The 20,473-nt window shown below is 43.5% G+C and overlaps 1 protein-coding gene across 1 annotated transcript in view; it reads right to left on the bottom strand.

Annotated features, from left to right (window-relative positions):
- Window positions 1-204: 204 nt before the first annotated feature.
- Gtf2f2 (general transcription factor IIF subunit 2) overlaps window positions 205-20,473 on the bottom strand; it is a 134,793-nt gene continuing 114,524 nt past the window's right edge. The window contains exons 6-8 of the mRNA XM_028878311.2: window positions 20,133-20,232; window positions 12,708-12,851; window positions 205-912 (exon numbers count right to left, since the gene is read on the bottom strand). Coding sequence (XP_028734144.1) covers window positions 793-912; window positions 12,708-12,851; window positions 20,133-20,232 — 364 coding nt within the window. The 3' untranslated portion in view covers window positions 205-792. The remainder of the gene's footprint in view (window positions 913-12,707; window positions 12,852-20,132; window positions 20,233-20,473) is intronic.

The raw sequence follows: 20,473 nt of genomic DNA, 5'->3' as shown, positions 1-20,473 counted from the left end.
AGGCAGCTGTGAGCCATTCTAAGTAAATGCTGGGAACTAACCTCATATCTTCTGCAAGAGCAATGTATGCTCATAACCTGCGCCCACTCTCTAGCCCTAATTTTCTTATTTTAAAAGTAAACAAAAGGAACACTAACACCCACAGTTTGGACTGTTTCTCTTATCATATCATAAGGGAAAATAGACCAGTGATGAAAGCTGCCATTTAGTACAAAGTGAACAGGTCCCTTTATTGATGTATGCTTGAAGGTGAACATGACCTCTGTGGAGACCAGTTCCCTCTTTAGTTTCAGAAAAAGGAACTTGGACTGTGTTGTCTTAACAGTTTCTGTAGTTGATGGCCCTTCCTCATTAGTTTCTCAGCAATACAGACAATTTTCATTTAGGAAATATCCTACTTATACTTGAAAAGTTAACCCTTAAAAACAAAAGCAGTTTTAATTCCCAACCTCCTATCCATACCAAGAAAACACTTTTTCTTTTGTGAGGGAGGGTCTTGCTGTGTGTTCAGCTGGTCTCAAACTGGCACCTTCCTGCCTCAGCCTCCTGAGTGTTGGCCATGTGGCATGTGCTAGCATGCCCAGCTGAATGCTATGGTTTATTTAACACAAGTTTAGTCTCTAAATAACCCCTTTCTCTTTAGAAAGCACTTGAGAAACATTATGGAAGGAATGCCAGCTTTAACAGTTTCCTGAGAGGAACTGCAGAACTGTAGCCGGTGCTGTCCCGCAGGCGGTCAGTGTGGTGTGAGCCGCTGGCTGCCGGTGGCCTCTCACTGTCCAGCACACCTTCTCAGTCACTCTTCTCTTCTGCTTGGTAATGCCTGTACTCTGGCTTCAGCTCCCAGGTATTTTTGTGAATCCCCTTTACATTCTGAATGCCAATTTCTTTCAAGATTTCTTTCAGGTATCCCTAAAAAACAAACAAACAAACAAACAAACAAACAAAAACACCACAGAGGAGATTATTAAGGCAGACAATAACACTTGAAATACACTAACTATTCACAAATAACAAAGCCAGTGCTTCTTAACCCCAAGTGGGGTTTTCAAGGAAGAGGTTGTCCAGCACACCCCATCAAACACTCCACTATGTGCACCAAGCGTAGGAAAACACGCTTCAGGGATGGCTGCTGAATGTTCACTGAACTACACGGAGGGCATCTGCTCTTGACTTCAGTGGCTTAATGGACTCGGTCCACAGGCTGCAGTCAGCAGTTTCCGAGCACACACACACACAAAGGACACACACCGCAGGGATGGGAAGTAAACGTCAAGAAGCAAGCACAGGACAAGTATCTACAATTCCCACTTCTAAGATGAGGTTTCCTCTTTCCCAGACAGGATCTCATCACTCAGTCTCGGCTGGTCTAGACCCCGGATGTAAGCCTCAACTCCCAGTGTTCCATGAGCCTCCACTTCCTGAGTGCTGGGATTAAAACTGAGAGCCACACCCCATCCGACTAACACGGCTCTTTGAACTTGGAGTTTCAGAATACCCCCTTCCTGTAGAATAAGGAAAGGTATCATCTTTGTGTTGTCCGAGCCTGCCAAAGACGGGAGAGGACTAAGAACTAATGAGCACATCAGTTAATGTACCACAAAACCCTGCCTACTTGCCAAAGCCTACTGAAGCACCCAATATAAACTGACCGATACAAATTATAGTAGCTTCTAAGAGAAAGAAGTTAATTATTCACAAGTGATGTGTTCTGCCACAGAAAACCCAATCAACCTAATTTGACTATGTGCTTCCAAGAATCAGTCCCAATATTAAGATGGTTGCTCTCATTGCAGGAGGAGAGCTAATTCACTCAGAGGAGAGGCACTAATGGTGGAGGAGCCACTGCTCAGATAATATTTGCACTGTGCGCATTACTACCCAAACCATATTGTGTGTGGATTTTTAGCAAGCTCCAGTGCATGCATATGGCCAGCTAGCTTCAAACTCACAGAAATCCACCTGCTTCTGCTTTGAGAGTACTGGGATTAAAGGTGTATGCCACTATGCCCCCTTCCCATATAAACAGGGCCTGCAACTCTATGTAGACCAGGCTGGCCCTAAACTAGTAGAGATCTGCCTTTCTCAGCCTCCGGAGTGCCACCATATGCAGACTCGTCCTTGTTTTTTTGAGACAAGATCTCGTGAAGCTGTCTAGGCTGACCCTCAAGCCTGGATTCTTCCTTCTTCTGTTTCCCTGAGAGTACTGGGATTAGGGGCATGCTTCACCATGCCAGGCAAGAGGAAGTCTGCCTCTGGCCAAGTCCCTAGCTGATTTGTTCAACTACTCTGAAGTTCCACCGCATCTGCTTTAAGGCTGTTGAAGCTCTGACACTCCAGGATCAGTGAGCCCTTGATATCCTTTGTTCTCTGAACCAGGGCAGGACACCGCAGGTTACCATATAGTTGAATTCCTACCCAGGCTGATTTGGAATAACACAGCACAATCCATTCAGCTAGGGTAGGCCGCCATTTGGGAATGTAACCGCTGGAAACTAGAGCTCATGAAGGGCCTGGTCTCCTGGCCAGCCTTCCCAGCCAGCAAACAGGCCCCAGCAGGTGGCAGCAATGAACAGAGTCCCGGGTTCCCAGGCAGCTTGCCTGCCCCCCACACCTTCTATAGTCAGCTTTGCTGGAGGAATGAGTGTGAATGAATAAGCAGAGGCTTGGGCATGCAGGTAATGTGCACGTCTGCCATCTGCTATTTCAAATTACACTTGAAAAATGGGACACTGTTCACAAACTACTTTCTAATTAAACTGGATTCATAAATGGAAAACGATGGGTCAGGCACAAATGATCTCAGTTTAGGTGCCAAGAATGACATCTTTGTAGAATTCCAGAGAATGGTCTCTTGTGCGGCTGCTAAGATGCTGGTGCACGAACAATCAATCACGTGGCTGGAGATGCACCACAGCGGGGCTACACACAAACAGCCACCGCCAGGAGCATTTCAGCAGCCCAGAGAAAAGAGCTCTCCTGATGTCAAGTTGTGGGCCTACCTATAATCCAGGCCAAGAAGATGGAAGGCCAACAGTGTTCACCATGAAACAGTGAGAGTGTCTGCACAGGGCTGGAGAGATGGCTCAGCCGGGAGGGGCTAGGCTCACAACCACAAAGACAAAGTCTTCACTCTACAAGCTGGCTGTTTCCCATGCAGTACACGAACTTACTGCAACAGTAAGAGGGGGATGAGATAATCACTGCCTACTGACCTGGTCAAATAACAAAACAGCATCAGAAAAACACTTAACCAGGCTCTAACTCTGCAGGGTGGTGGTTTCAAGTTTCCTTTGCCTTTAGGATGTTTCAAATCATAAGACATTAAACTCCAACCAAAATGAAAGGCCTTGGCAAGGGGGATAGGCATAGCGTTTGCGAGAAAGTAGTAGTAGCTACAGGGTAGAACATGTTCAGAAAAATCCCTAAGGGGAGGAAGATGTCTTCCTTTTAGAACCCAGAACTACCAGCCCAGGGATGGCACCACCCACAGTGATCTGGGCCCTCCCCTAACTGCTGTGGAACAACCTTTGTACAATGTAACTATGTATTGCTCTCATTATTAATACAAAGCTGACTGGCTGGTGGCTAGGCAGAGAAAATGCGGGGATGAAGAAGGGCGGAGTCAGAGTTGTGAGCCAACAGAGGAAGCAGGAGAGAAAGGAGGTAACAAGTCATGAACCATGTGGTCGAACTTAGATGAGAAATATGGGTTAATTTAAGTTCTAAGAGCTGGCCGAGCATTATAATTTATTAAGTCTCTGTGTGTCTATTGGGGTGCTGACAGTCCTGACAAATAACTCTGCCTATACACATCAATCACTAATTAAGAAAATGCCACAGATCTTACCGAAACTTTCTCAATTGAGATTCCCTCCTTTTCAGATTACTCTAGCTTGTGTCAGGTTGATTTAAAACTAGCCAGCATAATAGACAACGGTGAGGTGTTTCAAAGATGTCTCCTGGCTTGCAAGTCTCATCTCAGGTTCCTTCAGGGGCATCTCCTCTGGCTGGCTTGTCTTCTGTCTCCCTCCATTCCCTGTGCTTCTGAGTCCTCCATGCTAGGTGCCCCCTCCTCCCTGCAATGCTTCCCCTGCCCTCACAGCTCACCCTTTATCCTCGACTTGTCTGGCGTATGTAAGTCACTTGTGCAGAGCAGTTTTCTTCAGCAGTCATTTCATCCATACAACTGCATTCCACACTGCCCACCTTCCACGACAGCCCCTCCCTCCTCCGAGTTTCTCTAATAGCCCGGTTCGGCTCTCTGTGCTTAGACTGCCTTCAGGGCCGCCTTTCTCTACATGTCTTTCTCCTCTTGAGTCCTGCGCTCCTGCCAGGCCTCCCTCCCTGGACATCAGTGATGCCAGCCGGGCACTATCTGAGTGAGTAGGGGTGCTTGAGTACTGACTAGGTAGCAGCAGAGTGATGGGGAGCGGCTAAGAAGGGCTGTAGAAATGAGCTCCATGAACTCCAATTCTTGTTACTTTACACTCTTTGGAGTCTTACTTCTGGAACAGGCAGTGACAGTTTGAGGAGCAAGACTGAGTGAACTGCACTACCTGAAGTTGAATGTTCATTTTGAAAAGCTGTGCTGTAGTTGTATGCGGGAAAGCAGACCAGACCACACAATAATGCTGGAGAGAGAGAGATGAAATGTTAAAAATTGTACGTGGACTGACCATTGTTAATCTCACTCCCTTAGTTAGCCACACCAGTATTTACTCCGGCACTGACTACATGCCACTCAAGTGGGACAGAACCTTGGGCTTCCTTGCAGATCGGATCAGGTGGAGACATGGCATACCTAGGCAAGCACAGGAGAGTCACATACACAGCGTGCTGTAGGAGCACTGGGAAGGGAGGGCCGGGCCGCTGCCCCTGCCTGTGAAGCTCTTAAGTTCTCTGAGGATGGGTACTGCTCATTTCAACTGTAATTCTGTGCAGAGAGAAGCACATACTTAAAAACTTACTTTCCCACCTCAATGCCTGCCTTTCAGAAAGGACGCCAGCAACCGGCAGAGCTTCGAGTCACGTGGGACTAGGATGTTTCTCATTAGTGTGGGCCACAATGCAGCACGTCATTCAGACACTGGCTCAGCCTCGGCGCTCATCAAAGGGATGTGTGGGAGGGAAGCAACAGTGAGTGGAGCAGAGCAAAGGGGGACAGAGTGCCACAGGTTCCGGGAAGGAAGCAGCAAAGCATACCTGAGCACAGGGCCAGAGGATCAGGATGGGCTTCGTGCTTGTGCTCAGGATAAAACCGGTGAGTGACAAGTCAGAATCGGCCAATGGACTTCCATACCCGCCTTCCTCCAGCCTAGGAGGAGGTGCAAGCAACCAATGGTTTCCTCTCTGCTTCCTGCCATGTCACCCACCCAGTTCTTTCCTCCTCCAGCTCTGCAACCTCAGAGGACTGATCTGCATTTCATTTTGTTAAGCATTTCAGTGATAAGCATTATTTACATAATAATAAATCAACTGAACTTGATTATGAACAGCTCTGTCATGGAGCAGATTACAGCTACTAATGTTTTCAGTAAGTTAATCACAGACCCTGTTTGGCTTCTAGTCACAAAACTGGCCCCACAAGTGTAGATCAAGTGCCCGATATGCAGATCTGTGTGGCCCAGGTGGCACATGGGGATTGTGTGTCTTGTAACAGGGTACCACAGGAGGAAGGGTGTCAGACACAGAATTTCCGAGTGAGTAAGTGACTCCTGTCAGAGATGTCAACAGAACAAAGGACTGCTGATGAGGCTGTTAGTGACTTCAGGCACAGGACTGCTCATTCAGAAACGACTACACATTAGGAGGAGAGTGAAGAAAGGCACCAGATGCTCCCACTACCTCAGACAGACTAAACTGTGAGCAGGAGAGGGAGGGCGGGGCGGGTCTGCGGGTTTCTCCTTTTCCCCTCACTGGCCACCCCACCCCCATCCTGTGCCGTCTCTGGGTTTCCACTGGTTGTATTTCTCCCTTTGAAAAATCTAAGCAGCCTACAGATTGGTAATAAAATGGTCAAAGGATAAAACCCTGCTTGATTCAACTTTACATTTTATTCAAACCTTGAAAAACTAGCTAATTAATGCCTCATAGGTCTGAAGTGTTCTTTTTAATTTTCAAAACAATCTCTCAGTGTGTAGTTCTGGCTGGTCCAGGCTGGCCTCAAACTCACTGCCTGCCTTTGCCTCCTGAATGCTGGCATTAGAAGTATGCACTACCACACCTGGCTCTTTTAACTCTGGCTAAAGACAGGCTTCAGTGCTGGAATAGTTTACTTGTAGATGGAAGTGCTGAACTTGGGTTACTAAAGGCTGGGCTATAATGGTTTAAAACTGGGAATAAAACAACATTATTATAGATACTTGAAATCACTAATTACTAGAAAACAGATATCCAAGTCTTAATAAAAGAGAAAGCACCACTTCCCCCTCTCCTGAGACAGGGCTTCTCTTATAGCATTGGCTGTCCTAGAACTTGCTCTTTAGAACAGGCTGTCCTAGAACTCACAGTGATCCACCTGCCTCTGCCTCCTGAGTGCCACCACCATCCGGCTACACCACTTATTTTGAAAAAAATAACTGAGTTTGAAATATTACCCAGGATAATGTGTCAAGACAGAAAGCAGAGCTGTAGATGTCTAGAATTGAGGGTGGGTGACTGCTAATGCAGATGCCTTTCTTTGGGGTGCATGTTCTAAAGCTGACTGTGGGGATCACCTTGTGACTGTCAGTATACTAGCTGCTCTGATCTATACAGTTCAATACAGTTTACTCTGCAAACAGAGGCTTTAAGTGGGAAGAATGATGAAAAGGGAACCGTATGCTGGCAGGTACCTGTCAACTCAGCACTTAGGAGGCTTGAGGCAGGAGGAAGCCCTACGTGACACCAGCTACACTACTCTCTGAGTTCAAGGCTGGCCTGGACTATATACTGAAAAAATTTTTTTCCAGCCACATACACATGACATATACCCACCCAACTCATGGCATTAAAAAAAAAAATTAAAGACCAAATTTCTGGGTTAGTACCTATAGGAATATTCCATTTACGTTTTGTACATAAATAACACACAATTTTGTTTCCTGGACACCTGTCCCCAAAACTATTACCTGTGCAGCAGCACCTTCTATATAAGCTTGAGATATTCGAACATGTTACTAGAGGGCAGACAAAAGGGCAGCAAGGTCACGGGGGGGGGGGGGGGCAAGAGCTCCAGCTCCAGGTCAAAGCCACCTCCAAACAAACAACCCAAACAGGGCCGGGACAAGGCTGGGGGGCCCAGTCCCCAGAATCAGGAGTTTGGGATCAGTCCCGTCTCAGCCAGTTCTTGACCAACCTGGGCTATGGGATCTTGTCTCTACACAGCAGTATTTAGATGCTGGCTTTCTAAGTCTCCGGCCTGCCATGGCACTCTAGCTGCTTCCATTTTTAACTGTGTGTTTCTCTTCTTAATAAATTGTCTATATTTCTACCACCACCACCAATAATAATGATGATGATAAAATAAAAAAATAAATAAATACAACCCAAACCTTTATTCTATAGAAATATTAAAATTTTGTAAATGTATTTAAATTTTACCTACTTTTATTTAGGTTATTTATTTTAGTGTAACATTTCCTATTTTAAAACTTTTAATTAATGACAGTCTTTTATTGAGAATTACTTCTAATACATGAATTAATTATTCTCCAAAAAGGACTGTCATTAATTAATATATACTCTTTTAGAAAATTTAGCATCATCGATACCAAATTCAAGAACTGAAGGCATATGAACTGAAGACTGTTAAAACCAGAGACAGAGGAATCAAATAGAAAAAGGGAAGCTCCAGAATACAGCACTGTAACAAACAGCAATGATCTGAGGAGTATAAATTGGGATAGGAGCTGATAAGCAAATAGCAAGCTTGTGTCCTATCTCCCGCACTCCTGACCATGATCAATGATACTACATGAAAAGCAGAAAGGAACCGTATTGTGAGGAAAACACATTTCCCTCCTCATTAAAAAGGCTGTCAGGAAAATTTTCCTTGCTTGTCCACAGATCTATGTATGTGCTGGAATAAATCTCAGAGGACACAATAATGACATTCCTCAGCTGAAGTCAGGACAACTGTGTCCAAGCCCCAGCCCTGCCCTGCACCTGTTAGGTAGAAAAATCAGTCTTGGGGCTGGAGAGATGACTGAGCTGTTAAGATTTAGGTTCAATAACACCTATGCACATTAAATAAAAATAAATCTTAAGAAAAGAAAATCAGTCTTTATGCTACCTTTTACTTTAAGGACCCAAGTAGGAAGCCCACAGGCCAGGATTTGTAGCCCACAGCATGAAGAATAGGACTTTCTGTCTGGCTTGAGCAACCTGGGTGTCAGCATTACTTACTAAATGCTTGGTAAGGTATGGTAATCAAGTTTTATTCTGGAACCGCAGAGGTGGCGTGGTCAGTAAAGTTCCTGCCAAGCAAGCATGTCCTAAGTGTGAGCCCTAGAACCCTTGTGAAAAAGCTGGGCATGGAAGGTGTGCTTGTAATCCCAGCACTAAGGAGGTGGAGACAGGCAGATCCCTGGGCTCGCTGGCCCACCACCCAAGGCTAATGAGAAGGCTCAGGCCAGTGAGACAAAGGACAACAACAGGAGGCACATGAGGACTGACACCCAATGGCGACCTCATGTCCACATGCATGTGTATAAACTGCATGGGCAGCTCCCCCTCCTAAGCTGTGCTTTGACTACATTATATCTGGAATTAATATGCTAGAGCATTTCCTGACCTGACCTCCTAGTCCAGAAACAGACACTCAGCCAGGCAGTGGTGGCGCACGCCTTTAATCCCAGCACTCGGGAGGCAGAGCCAGGTGGATCTTTGTGAGTTCGAGGCCAGCCTGGTCTACAGAACAAGCTCCAGGACAGGCACCAAAGCTATACAGAGAAACCCTGTCTTGAAAAACAAAACAAAACAAAACAAAAAAACAAAAACAGAAAGAGACACTCAACTCCTATGAACTCATCGGAACCCACCCTGGGTCTTTTACAGGAATAACCAGGATAGGTCTTCTGAGCGGCTGCTAGCTGGGAGGAGCTATTTTGGCTACCCTAATGGGCAAGCATCTGCTTACAAATAAAGACAACAAACAAGGAAGATGGAAAGAGGGAAAGGAACAGTCTAAGTAGATAACACGAGAAGCAAGTTCGAGCTACCTCTAAAGCCACGGCCTGGAACTTTACAGCCACATGAGGCGATACATCCTAGTTTTGTTGACACTAGTCTTAGTTGCTTTCTTCCCTTGTAACTGGAAATCATCACCAATCACAGGCCCCAATAGGATAGGCTTGAAAGTCTCTAGGTTTGGTGGGAAAGATGCACTCTATTTCAAATTCTCTAGCTACTTTATCCTTGGAAAAATACCACACAATCTTTGACTCCAAATTTTGCTTAAACTCCTTTTATTCTAATCCCTTTTAAAAGATTATTTTATTTTATGTGTGTGGGTATTTGGCCTGTTATATGCCTGTCGGATTCCCTAGAACTGGAGTTACAGACACTATGAGCCACCACATGGGTCCTGGGAATCAAACCTAGGAGGGTCTCCTGCTGTTTCTCATGGGGCCATCTCTCCAGCCCCAAGTTTACTTGTTTTTATTTTATGTGTGTATTTGCCTGCATGTACGTATGTACATCACATGCATGCCTGGTGCTCTTGGAAGCTAGATGAGAGGGCACTGGATCCCCAGGGCCTGAAGTTACAGACGGCTGGGTCCTCTGGAAGAACAATCAGTGCTCTTAACTGCTGAGTCATTTCTCCAGATCTTTACTATTTATTTAGATCTTTACTTAGGCCTATCTGGAAATAGCTTGTGAGTCCCAGGCTAATCCCACCTGACTGCTGATACAGCACCATAACTGCTTTGCTTATGGAACACCTACCATGTAGAGAAGCAACTGTCGGGCAGGACTGTGTGAGGATGGGCACCAAGCTGCACTTGTCTTGTGACTCAAACCTATTCTATTATTCAACTATCCATTTTGAATTAAAAGGTGGTGCACTCGGGGGCTGGTGAGATGGTTCAGGTAGCCAAGCCTGATGACCTGAGTTTCATCTGTGGAACCTACGTGGTAGACAGAACTAATTCTCAAGCTATCCTCTGACTTCTACATGTACGCCCACACCCACACCTGGGAGGACCGAGTGCAAGGAAATGACAGGGCTCAGTTGTAATCAGAGCGGCCTCTACGGCATTACTACAGACGTACATGGGTCAAGAGGAGACGCTGGAAGCAGGGGGTCAGGTCTCAGAGTGCTATTGGCAGCTTCATGTTTCACAGGGCACAACTAAACTTTTCAATGGCTTGTGTTTTTAAAGGAAATGTTATGTGTGCTTCTAGTTTATAGATAAAACATGGAGGAAGACCAGACAAAACAGAGCAAATGTTAAAGATCACCAAGAGCTGAGGAGAAATAACAGGTTTCCTCTATTTCATATTTTATTTTTATTATTAAATATGTTTAAGTTATTTTTTTTTATTTCATGTGTGAGTGTTTTGCCTGTCTGTGTGTGCACTGCATATATACCGGTTCCCACGGCATCCAGATGAGGACACTGGACCCCTATACTCTGGACAGTTATGCACTGTCACATGGTGCTGGGAATAAAATCTTGGTCCTCTGGAAGAGCAGCCAATGCTCTGTTCAGTACCACTGAACATCTCTCAATGTTTCATATTTTAGAGAGAGAAGAAAAGCTAAAAGCTGAATCACATATAAACATTCCGTTAAATAGGTACCATATGCTGACTTTGTATCAGGTACCAAAGCTTGGTCTTTTCAAACTGGCTGTCTTTGAGAAGGTTCTACTGTCCTGGTAGCCTATATAAGCTATATACTAGTGAATGACATAAAGACTACCTTACCCTAGGGAAGTTTCTGTGATGAGTAAGTCTGCTTGTAGAAATGAAGGGTTTTAGGAAGAAAAAATAAGAGAAAAGAAAAAACTAGAGGTAAATATGGGGGCATGTGCTTTTAATCCCAGAACTATAGTAGCTGAGGCAGGAGAATTTTGAGTCTGAAGTCAGTCTAGGCTATGTAAGTGAGGTAGCCAGGCAGCAAGTAAAAGTGGGGTGGAGGTGGGGGATGAGACATGAGAGATGGAGAGGAGAGGGGGAAGGCAGGAGGGGTGTGTGTGTATGTGTGTGTGAGGGGGGACGAGGGAGAGAGAAAGAAAGAGAGAGAGGGGAGGGGAGGGGGGAACACGCAAGCATGGGAGAGAGAGAACAACTATCTGACCAGGGCAGAAGAGCTGGCTCAGGGTTAAGAGCACTGGCTGCTCTTTCAGAGGACCTGGGTTCAATCCCCAGCATCCAACGTCCTTTTCTGGTCTCCCCAGGCAGACATACATGGAGGCAAAACACTCATACACAAAGAACAAAATGAAAACAAAACAAAAAACCCACAAAAACAAACAAACAAACAAATAACCCCCCCCAAACTGAACTGATGAAAGAGTTTGTGAAAACAGGGTACACATGTATTATGTATTATCCTTGAGCTTGGGATCTTCCAGCCTCTGAGTACTAAGATTACAAAGATGTATCACTACATCTACCCTAGACAGAAATTCTAATAGTTCCCTTCCTTACAGGCAAAATGAATAAACCTAACCCCCTACGGTAAGGACAGGAACTTCCTTTCCCTAGCATCACTAGAATGTCCCCGCACTTGGCTCATTTCCTCATGTCTAACTGTGCGCATGTTTTATTCTTCAAGAATAGCTTATCTGCTGTCAGTTTCTGGAACAGCCTTTTCATGTAGACATATTTACATATAAAAGTAAAAAAGATAAACGTCATTAAAACCAGAAGAAACACAGCTTGCTAATAAATTATTCCTTTAAAAATATTTTAATCTAGTTTGGGTGCTGTTTCCCAGGCTGTGGGAAAGCCGGAGGGAAAGAAAGCATTAGCTGAGCTGCTAACAGTGTGGCAGGGACACTTTAACAGAAATTAAAAAGAACGTGAAACATTTGGCAGATCTCAGACTAATATTAAAAACACAGATTCCTTTTCTCATACAAAATTACTTCCATTAAATGTGTCTATGACCTTATTACTACTATTAATTGTATGTGTAGGGTGTTGTGCCTGCATGGATGTCTGTGCACCACATGCATGCTTGGTTGCCTGCAGAGGCTGGAGAGGTGTCAGATCTCCGGACCTGGAGTTACAGATGGTTACAAGCCACCATGTGTGTGCAATGAGTCAAACCCGAGTCTTTAGAAGAACAGCCAATCTCTTAACCACCGAGCCATATCTCTGGCCCTAACATTTTATTATTGTGTGTGCACACATGCTTGCACACATGAGGGCCTTGGTGTGTGTGTGTGTGTGTGTGTGTGTGTGTGTAACAGTCAGAAGACAACTTTCAGGAGGAGGGTTCTCTCCTTCTGAAGTGGGTTCAGGGATCATCAGGCATGTGCATGAATGCCTTTATAGAGTGAGCCATTTCAGTGGCTCTTAAATGTATCTTAAATCTCAAGTAATGAGGTGGATGTTGGGAAGACATAGCTGCATTAATGAAGACTTGTTTTCTGAGTGTCAACATAAACTGTCATTACAAGAGTGGATGTGAACGTACTCATGCTTCTTCTCATTAATACTATGTTAATGAAGTAGGGTATACTTAAGGATCAGTAGAAACACATACATACCACAGGCTGCTTTGTGATGTCCACTAAGTCCTTAAGATTATAGTACTGATGTTTCTCAAAGGCTGAAAACAGCATGTCTAGGACATGTTGTTTGTCTGCCCGAGCTCGCTTTCCATCTTCCTTCTTCTTCCTTTCGTATTCAATCTATAGGCAAACACAGAAGAAAGGTATCAATGTAACAGAACCATTTGGAAACAGGCATTTCTGTTCTAGTCATCTGAGAACTACATTGAAAGTTTCAAGGTATCAGGCCTCCGGCAGGGACTCAAAGTCAGGGTCTTGTTGCCCCAGGACTCTCAGTACCTTTCAGGCTCTAGGACAGCTACAACAATGCTCTAAACCATTTTCAGTCTCCCTTGACGCTTTATGTAATGCATTCATTTCCCGCAAGGAGGTTTTCTTCCTGGTTAGCCTGGAGTAGCCAGAAACTAACTTGCAGTTCCTTTGTTTTTGATTAATCAAAATACAGTAAGATGATTTCATGACTCTCGGAGTCCGTGGGCGGGCACAGGCTCATTACAGGGCAGGTACTCTAGCACCGGAGAAGGGAAGCACTAGGAAGAAAGGATTCTCCCCTCTGACCCCAGCTGTGCTTTACTTCTACACAGTGAGGCGCGACAACAAGAAAGGTAAATACCCTCAGCACTGACACCAGCAGACTATTTTTCTGAATCTTCCTTTATCTTCTTTTTTATTTTTTTTATTTTTTGATTTTTCGAGACAGGGTTTCTCTGTGTAGTTTTGCGCCTTTCCTGGGACTCACTTGGTAGCCCAGGCTGGCCTCGAACTCACAGAGATCCGCCTGCCTCTGCCTCCCGAGTGCTGGGATTAAAGGCGCGCGCCACCACCGCCCGGCTTCCTTTATCTTCTATCAGCTGTCCTCTAAATGTACCTGAATATAATATACCTCTTATTCAAATAAAACCAAGACACTAGGACCATGTTTATGTACCCACAGTGTTGTACATCTTCACACACACCAGCACTGGACGCAACTCTCACCCCTCACCAAACAAGCGTCTCGGCGGCAGATGGAGACCATTACAAAAAACTACAAATGGTCAAAAGCAGAGAACAACTGACCTTGGGGTGTCCACTGCCAACAGATATATCTACAACATAACTCAGGGAACATGCTGGAAGAGGGAGTAGCAAGAGTATTAAAAGCCAGAGGACCAGACTATCTGTTGTGAGACAGTATTTTCTGTACCAGACAGAGAAGCTGCACCCATGGAATCGCAATACTATGGTCACCTAAATAGGATCTGAATAATGACACCAGTTGACATGCAACTTGAATGGGGAAATCTCAGAAAGCCCCACCCCTAAGTGAAGAGCCACAAGTAATTGATGACTGCTGAGAGGAGAATCAAGTCTTCTCCAGGGATGAGCCCCCCTAATTGGTTACCCAGCACCAAGTGGTCATTGTACACATATGAAAAAAAAGTATATATGAGCAATGCTAAATGAACCAGCAGATTATTTGTAAGTATGTATGTATGTATGTATGTATGTATGTATGTATGTATGTATAATATGCATGTATGCTCGCGCGCGCACACACACACACACACACACACACACACACACACACACACACACTGGTAGTTTTATGTCAACTTGACATAAGAGTTATCTGAAAGGGAACTTTAATTGAGAAAATGTATCCGTAAGATCTGGCTATAAGGCAATTAGTTATTGATGGGAGAGGTCCTACCCATTGTCGTGTTCCTGTGTTCTACAAGGAAGCAGACTGAGCAAATAATGAGGAGCAAGCCAGTAAGCAGCCCCCTCCATGGCCTCTGCATCAGCTCCTGCCTCCAGGTTCCTGCCCTGCTTGAGTTCCCGTCCTGACTTCCTTCAGTGATGGACTGCGATGTGGAAGTGGAAGTCAAACAAACCCTTTCCTCCACAACTACTTTGGTCCTGGTGTTTCATAGCGGCAACAGTGACCCTGACAACATTTACTACTAATGATGACGATGATGAAAAATACAGAGATAATACATGAAAGCAGGAGAGCTTGAAGGTAGAGAAAGGGGAGCAGTGAGAGAGGGAGCAGGATATGACAGCAGGGGCTTGGAAATGATCAAAATGTATTATAGACAAGTATGAAATATAATGAAATCCAGTATTTTGTACAATTGTTATGAATGTCAATAAAGTTAAAAAGTAGTTCTCTTCCATTGTTATCATCCTGGTACTAATCATTTGCAGAAAATGATCTTTGCATTAAAAATAATCTGTTGGGAAGATAATTCAGTTAGTAAATGCACAAGCTGAGTTCCATCCTAAGAATCCAGGTAAAGAGCAAGGCATACTGGTAAGTACTTGTAACCCCAGTGCTGGGGAGGCAGGGACAGGCATCTTCCAGATACCTGAGGTTCTGGGAGAGTTCTGAGCCACTGAGAAACCTCGGCTCAAAAAACCAAAACAAAAAAACTTTTATGTGCTTGCATGTGTGTACACACACAGAGAATATACAGCTTTATTTATTTATTTAGGCCTGTTGGTTAAGCTTAGCTTCTTCTTCACAAAAAGGCAGAGTAATGTGCTGCAGAAAGGCCAGTCTGGAAGCTCCCTGGATAACTAAAGCTCTGGCGGGCTGGAAGAGGCCAGGAGAGAGGAGACCCTGCATACTGAGATTACCGTAGTGTGGGGACCAGCTTCAGAACAGCCCAAGCACTCAGAGATAACAACTCTGGTCACTTAAGCTTATGCTCTCTATTTTAAATGCAGTGGTAGGACATCACTGAACTTCCTAGGACAAGATCATAACAGAGGAAAAATCTCCAATGCATGCTATAGAATAAAGCCCAAGTCAGTTTCAAGATTCTCTCAGTGAGGCAGGCCTATTAGTGCAGGCCTGTGATTCCAGCTACTTTGGAGGCTGAGACAATACCAAAAGTTCAAGGCTGCATGGGCTACAGAGGGAATTCAAGGCCACCCCAGGCAACTTGGCAAGACTATCTCAAATTAGAAAACAAAACAAAAAGCCAGGGATAGAGATCAGTGGTAGAATGCTTGCCTAAGTAACAAAAGAAAGGAAAAAAAAAGCATCCAAAAATGGAGGAGAGGTATCTTGAAAATAACATAATAGCATACCTATGTGCAGCTATAAAAGATTTAGAAGGTTTCCCTGGGTTCCAAAGATGGAATTAAGAGAATGAATGATCGTACTGGGGATCAAGAAAGCATGAGTGACCAGAACCAAACCCACAAAACCAAGTATCACAACATGCTACCCTCCCAGTTTTAATTTATGCTGGAAGAATATAGGAGGGCTTGAGCTCAGGAATGGGAGGAGTGATGGATGGCATATTAGCAAGGTCTTCTTTGTTTGAAACGACTGGAGAAGCTGGATGGTCAGTAGGAAAATGATGTCATAATCTTACCAGTAAAGCAGGATGGCTCACTTAGAGAAGGCACACATTCTACTCTGCAATGGTGAGACATTTATGTGGTTTGTTTTTTTTCCAACTCCCAAATCTAGAGCCAGTAAGGCTTGACTCAAAGGTAAAATTTTCAGAATAAATTACAAACAAGCTCAAATTATAATTACTAAATGTTAATTAGTAAGAAAACAACCAAATACTACCTAGATTAACGAAATTCCTGGTTGGTATGTTCTCACCCCAAATACACTGACTGCTGCACAGGTTCTGGGGTATTCCTTCTTTAACTAAAGAGAAAACGCATACAGGGCAGGGTAGTTCACTCAACCCCAGCAGGAGATCAAGGTCATCCTCAGCGACAGAGGATTAAGGCTAGCCATGGACTACATGCCTAAAGCAAAATAAAAAACCTCAACCACCAACCAAGTGTAACCTGAAAACCCAGGTGTCTAAAACAGCAACGATGAAAATGGAGCTATCAGTTCTCATTAGAGAGCTTTTAGGTACTGGAACATGTACTTAGTGTTCTTAGAATCCAGACTATAGATAACTTATAGAAAAAAACCGCTTTAAAATGAATTGGTTAAATTTGCCTTGGCAAGGTCCACGACAGGTTCATAATCTAAATTCTCATCTGTGGTATTATCTGCCAAGTCGGTCCAGTGTTCACATTCTATTAAAAGAGACTTAGATGCACCAAGCTATTAGTACCTAATGCTGTTGTTTTTCCCTTTATGTACACAGGTGTTCTCTATGCATCAAGTGTGTGCCTGGTACCCATAAAGGCCAGAAGAGGGCAATGGATGCCCTGGGACTGGAGTTCTAGGGGCTTATGAGCCCACCACAGGGGTGCTGGGAATCAAATCCAGTCCTCTGGAAGAGCAGCCAGTGCTCTGAAGTGCTAAGCCATCTAAAACCTAATGTTGTACTTAGGACAAAGCGAAGGCCTTGAAGTAACTGTTGTTGTTTTTTTACGCTACACAGTGGGAAAACCGTGCCCCCGGATTGTACTCAATGGAACACTACAAACGAGGCCACACAAATAAACTCTGAACACGATGAACCACTGTACCCAGAAGATTACTTTGAGCCAGTGTTGTCTTTGCCCGTTGGATATTTCGCCTCTCACTGATGCCCACTGGAACTGCAAGGGAACGATATGTAGAGCAAGCAGCCAGCCAGCCAGCTCCTCAGCAGCCAGGGCAATGTATAAATTACTAAGATGTTACTGGCACAGAAGTAATTGTTATGTTGTGTGAACTCTACTTCCTGATATTTCCCCGCCTCCACTGACCACATCACTGTGGAACCAGCTGTTAGAGAGAAATGTTAACTCAGAAAGCACTTTAAGCTAAGTCTCCAGTTATGTCTTATATTCCCCAAACTTATCAAATGAAATTAATTTTATTTTCTCAAGAGAACAAATTATTCAAGATTAAAACATAACTGCATGTTGAAAATTGACTGTGGATGTGGTATAGACATGCTCAATCGTTATTACTGAAACCTTAATCACTGACTAAAATTATAAATGCCGCCCACTACCAATTAAAATATTATAATTCAGATGTCTGTAAATTTCAGACTGTTGTTTGCAGAAATACTCTGATTGCTTTGTCAAGGCTGTCTTTGTAAGGCTTTTATTCCAACTTCTGAAGTGACTGTGACAGCCTTGACTATCATGGCTTTGTATTTTAAATCTTTGTGAAAGATTACTTCCCTCTCCCTCAGTCAATGCTTCCATTTCTGATTAGTGTGTCATCATCTCTTAGGAGGTAGTAATTCTTCAGAGCAGGTCAATCCTTGGTACGCAATTCAAAAGGACAAGGCATGTAGTATTCTTAGGCACCTAACTTTGAAAAACTCAAAGCTCAACAACCTTAGTTCTTGAGACCAGCAGCTGGCTGTCTCACGGAAGGGAAAGTACTATGCATAAACATAAAACGCCTTCCTAGTTCCTGGGAGGAGGCTGTCACCTGAAGGTTTATATAACAACTCTATTATTTCACTTAGTGCTTTCCAGTTAGCTTATCCTAGCTCTTCTAGCACCAAAAGCTAGACACAGAGTCCTTTATTAAACTTAGAACAAGAGGGCAAGGATGGTAACAAAGGTGAGAAGACACATCTTAAGTTAGAAGACCGTCTCCTGGTGCCTTTAGAACCCCATTCCCTTCTCAACAGATGGCAGACAACTATAAAAAGTTCCTGTCTTTGGATTGGTGGCTGCAAACCAAAATAACCCAGGAGCTTAAAACACAATCCACATTTGATGAACTGAGTTAAATTTCTGGAGGCATTTCCCCTCTTCAGGAAAGATCCTTCTGGGTATTCTAGCATATGAGTCACACTAAGAACCACCACACAGACAGCAGAGGACAGGTCTTTACAAGACCAGAGAGTACCTGTGAGAGTCACGGGGGTGGATGACGACAAGTCCACCAGACAGTGGCATCGTTACTTTGACTCCGAGATCGAGAGTTGGCAGGAATCTTACATATTAGCTAATTTTGCTCAAGTGTATTTTTCAACAGGGTTTCATGTAGCCTAGGCTGGCTTCAAACTTGCTCCAGCTAAGGCTAACCTTTGAACTTCAGATCCTTTTGCTTTTGCTTTCACCAATCATGCTGGGATTACAAGCATATACAACCATGATCAATTTTATGCATTGCTGGGGCTCAAATTCAGGGCTTCCTGTTTGCCAGGCAAATTCCTACCAAAGGATGGTGATATATATATATATATATATATATATATATATATATATATATCCCCTAATTATACTTCTTTATTTTTATTTTTATTTTTTTTTAGGATTTATTTATTATGTATACAATGTTCTGCCTGCATGTATGTCTGCAGGCCAGAAGAGGGCACCAGATCTCATTACAGATGGCTGTGAGCCACCATGTGGGTGCTGGGAATTGAACTCAGGACCTCTGGAAGAGCAGTCAGTGCTCTTAACCTCTGAGCCATCTCTCCAGCCCCACTTCTTTATTTTTTTAAAGACAGGGTCTCACTATGTAGCCCTGGCTGGCCTGGAACTCACTATGTAGAACATGTTGGACTTGAACTCAGAGAGATCCATCTGCCTTAAGAGTGAGTGCTAGGATTAAAAGTATGACACCACACCTGTCCTGATTACACTTTTTGATTAACATCTCTACAAGCAAAAAATTTAAAGAATGAATCACACAGGTATATCTTAATAATATATAATATATTATCATCCTATATTAATATATGGATATTATGAGTTGCACACACAATTAAAATAGATTAAATAAAATCATGAATTATTCTAAAAAAAAAAAGAGGAACTGAATTCCAAAATCTGGGGCTTGTTGGCCAGCTGGTCTAGCTGAATCAGTGACCTGCAGGTTCAGTCTAGAAACCTTCAAAAAAGTAACGGACATACAATGTGCTAGGTAGGATACACAAGAAGACAATTTACATCCCTATCATACATTGTCCTAGCCATATACTTCAACAGAAAGGTTTAAGAACACCGGTAGTCCTCACTTTGCACATGAATGAGGGACCATAAAAATGCCTGTGACACCTGAAATGAAACAAAGCAATCTTAATAATAACAAGGACAACCACCACTGTTCCAGAACCCTTAAGATTTTTCAAATAATGACACAGAGTTGTACATATTTCTGTATGATATTTGAAAGTCTGTCAGCACATTAAAACTGGTATGGTAAACCATACAGATACAGAAAACAAATAAAATTAGTAAATTTATGTCTATAAAGTCTGTTGTGATTAGAAACATTGAGAATAAAGTGGTATTATCTGTCTGTAAGACCCATCAAGAACAATTTGGACAGTGGCTCCCTTCCGCCATGTAGCTCCAGATATAAGGCAAGCACCTTTCTGTGCTTAGCACAGGTCACAGGAAGCTGCATTACAGGGCTAATTTATAATTGAAGAATAAGCACGAAATAAAAGTATTTTTGGAAAAATACCTGGGTTCAACCCAGGTATTTAGATCTGTGACACTGATGAAGCCACACAGAAGACTTACATTGTACTGATGGTTAGCGACAGGCTTGTAATTGGTCGTTACAACTTTGTCCAGCTGCTGTGACAGCCTTACAGGTTTGGAAGACTCTTCTATTTGCAATCTGAAAAACAGAAGGCATTGTTAATACACTGCTTAGTAGAGTGGATCCTGTAGAGTTATGAAATTACTAATAATATGTAAGCAAGTAAGCTCAGAATATCACAGTAGCTTTACCATAATACTTAGAAACACAGAAAAATGACGACGCCAATGTAAAAACTAACCCCGTAAGCTAAACATACAAGTTATGTTACTACAGTCCTGAAAGTAGTTCTGAAACTATGTTGCATGGGTAAACCAAA

The sequence above is a fragment of the Peromyscus leucopus genome, chromosome 9 (assembly GCF_004664715.2).
Source record: "Peromyscus leucopus breed LL Stock chromosome 9, UCI_PerLeu_2.1, whole genome shotgun sequence".
NCBI lineage: Eukaryota > Metazoa > Chordata > Mammalia > Rodentia > Cricetidae > Peromyscus > Peromyscus leucopus.
This window is presented reverse-complemented; position numbering and strand designations above follow the sequence as displayed.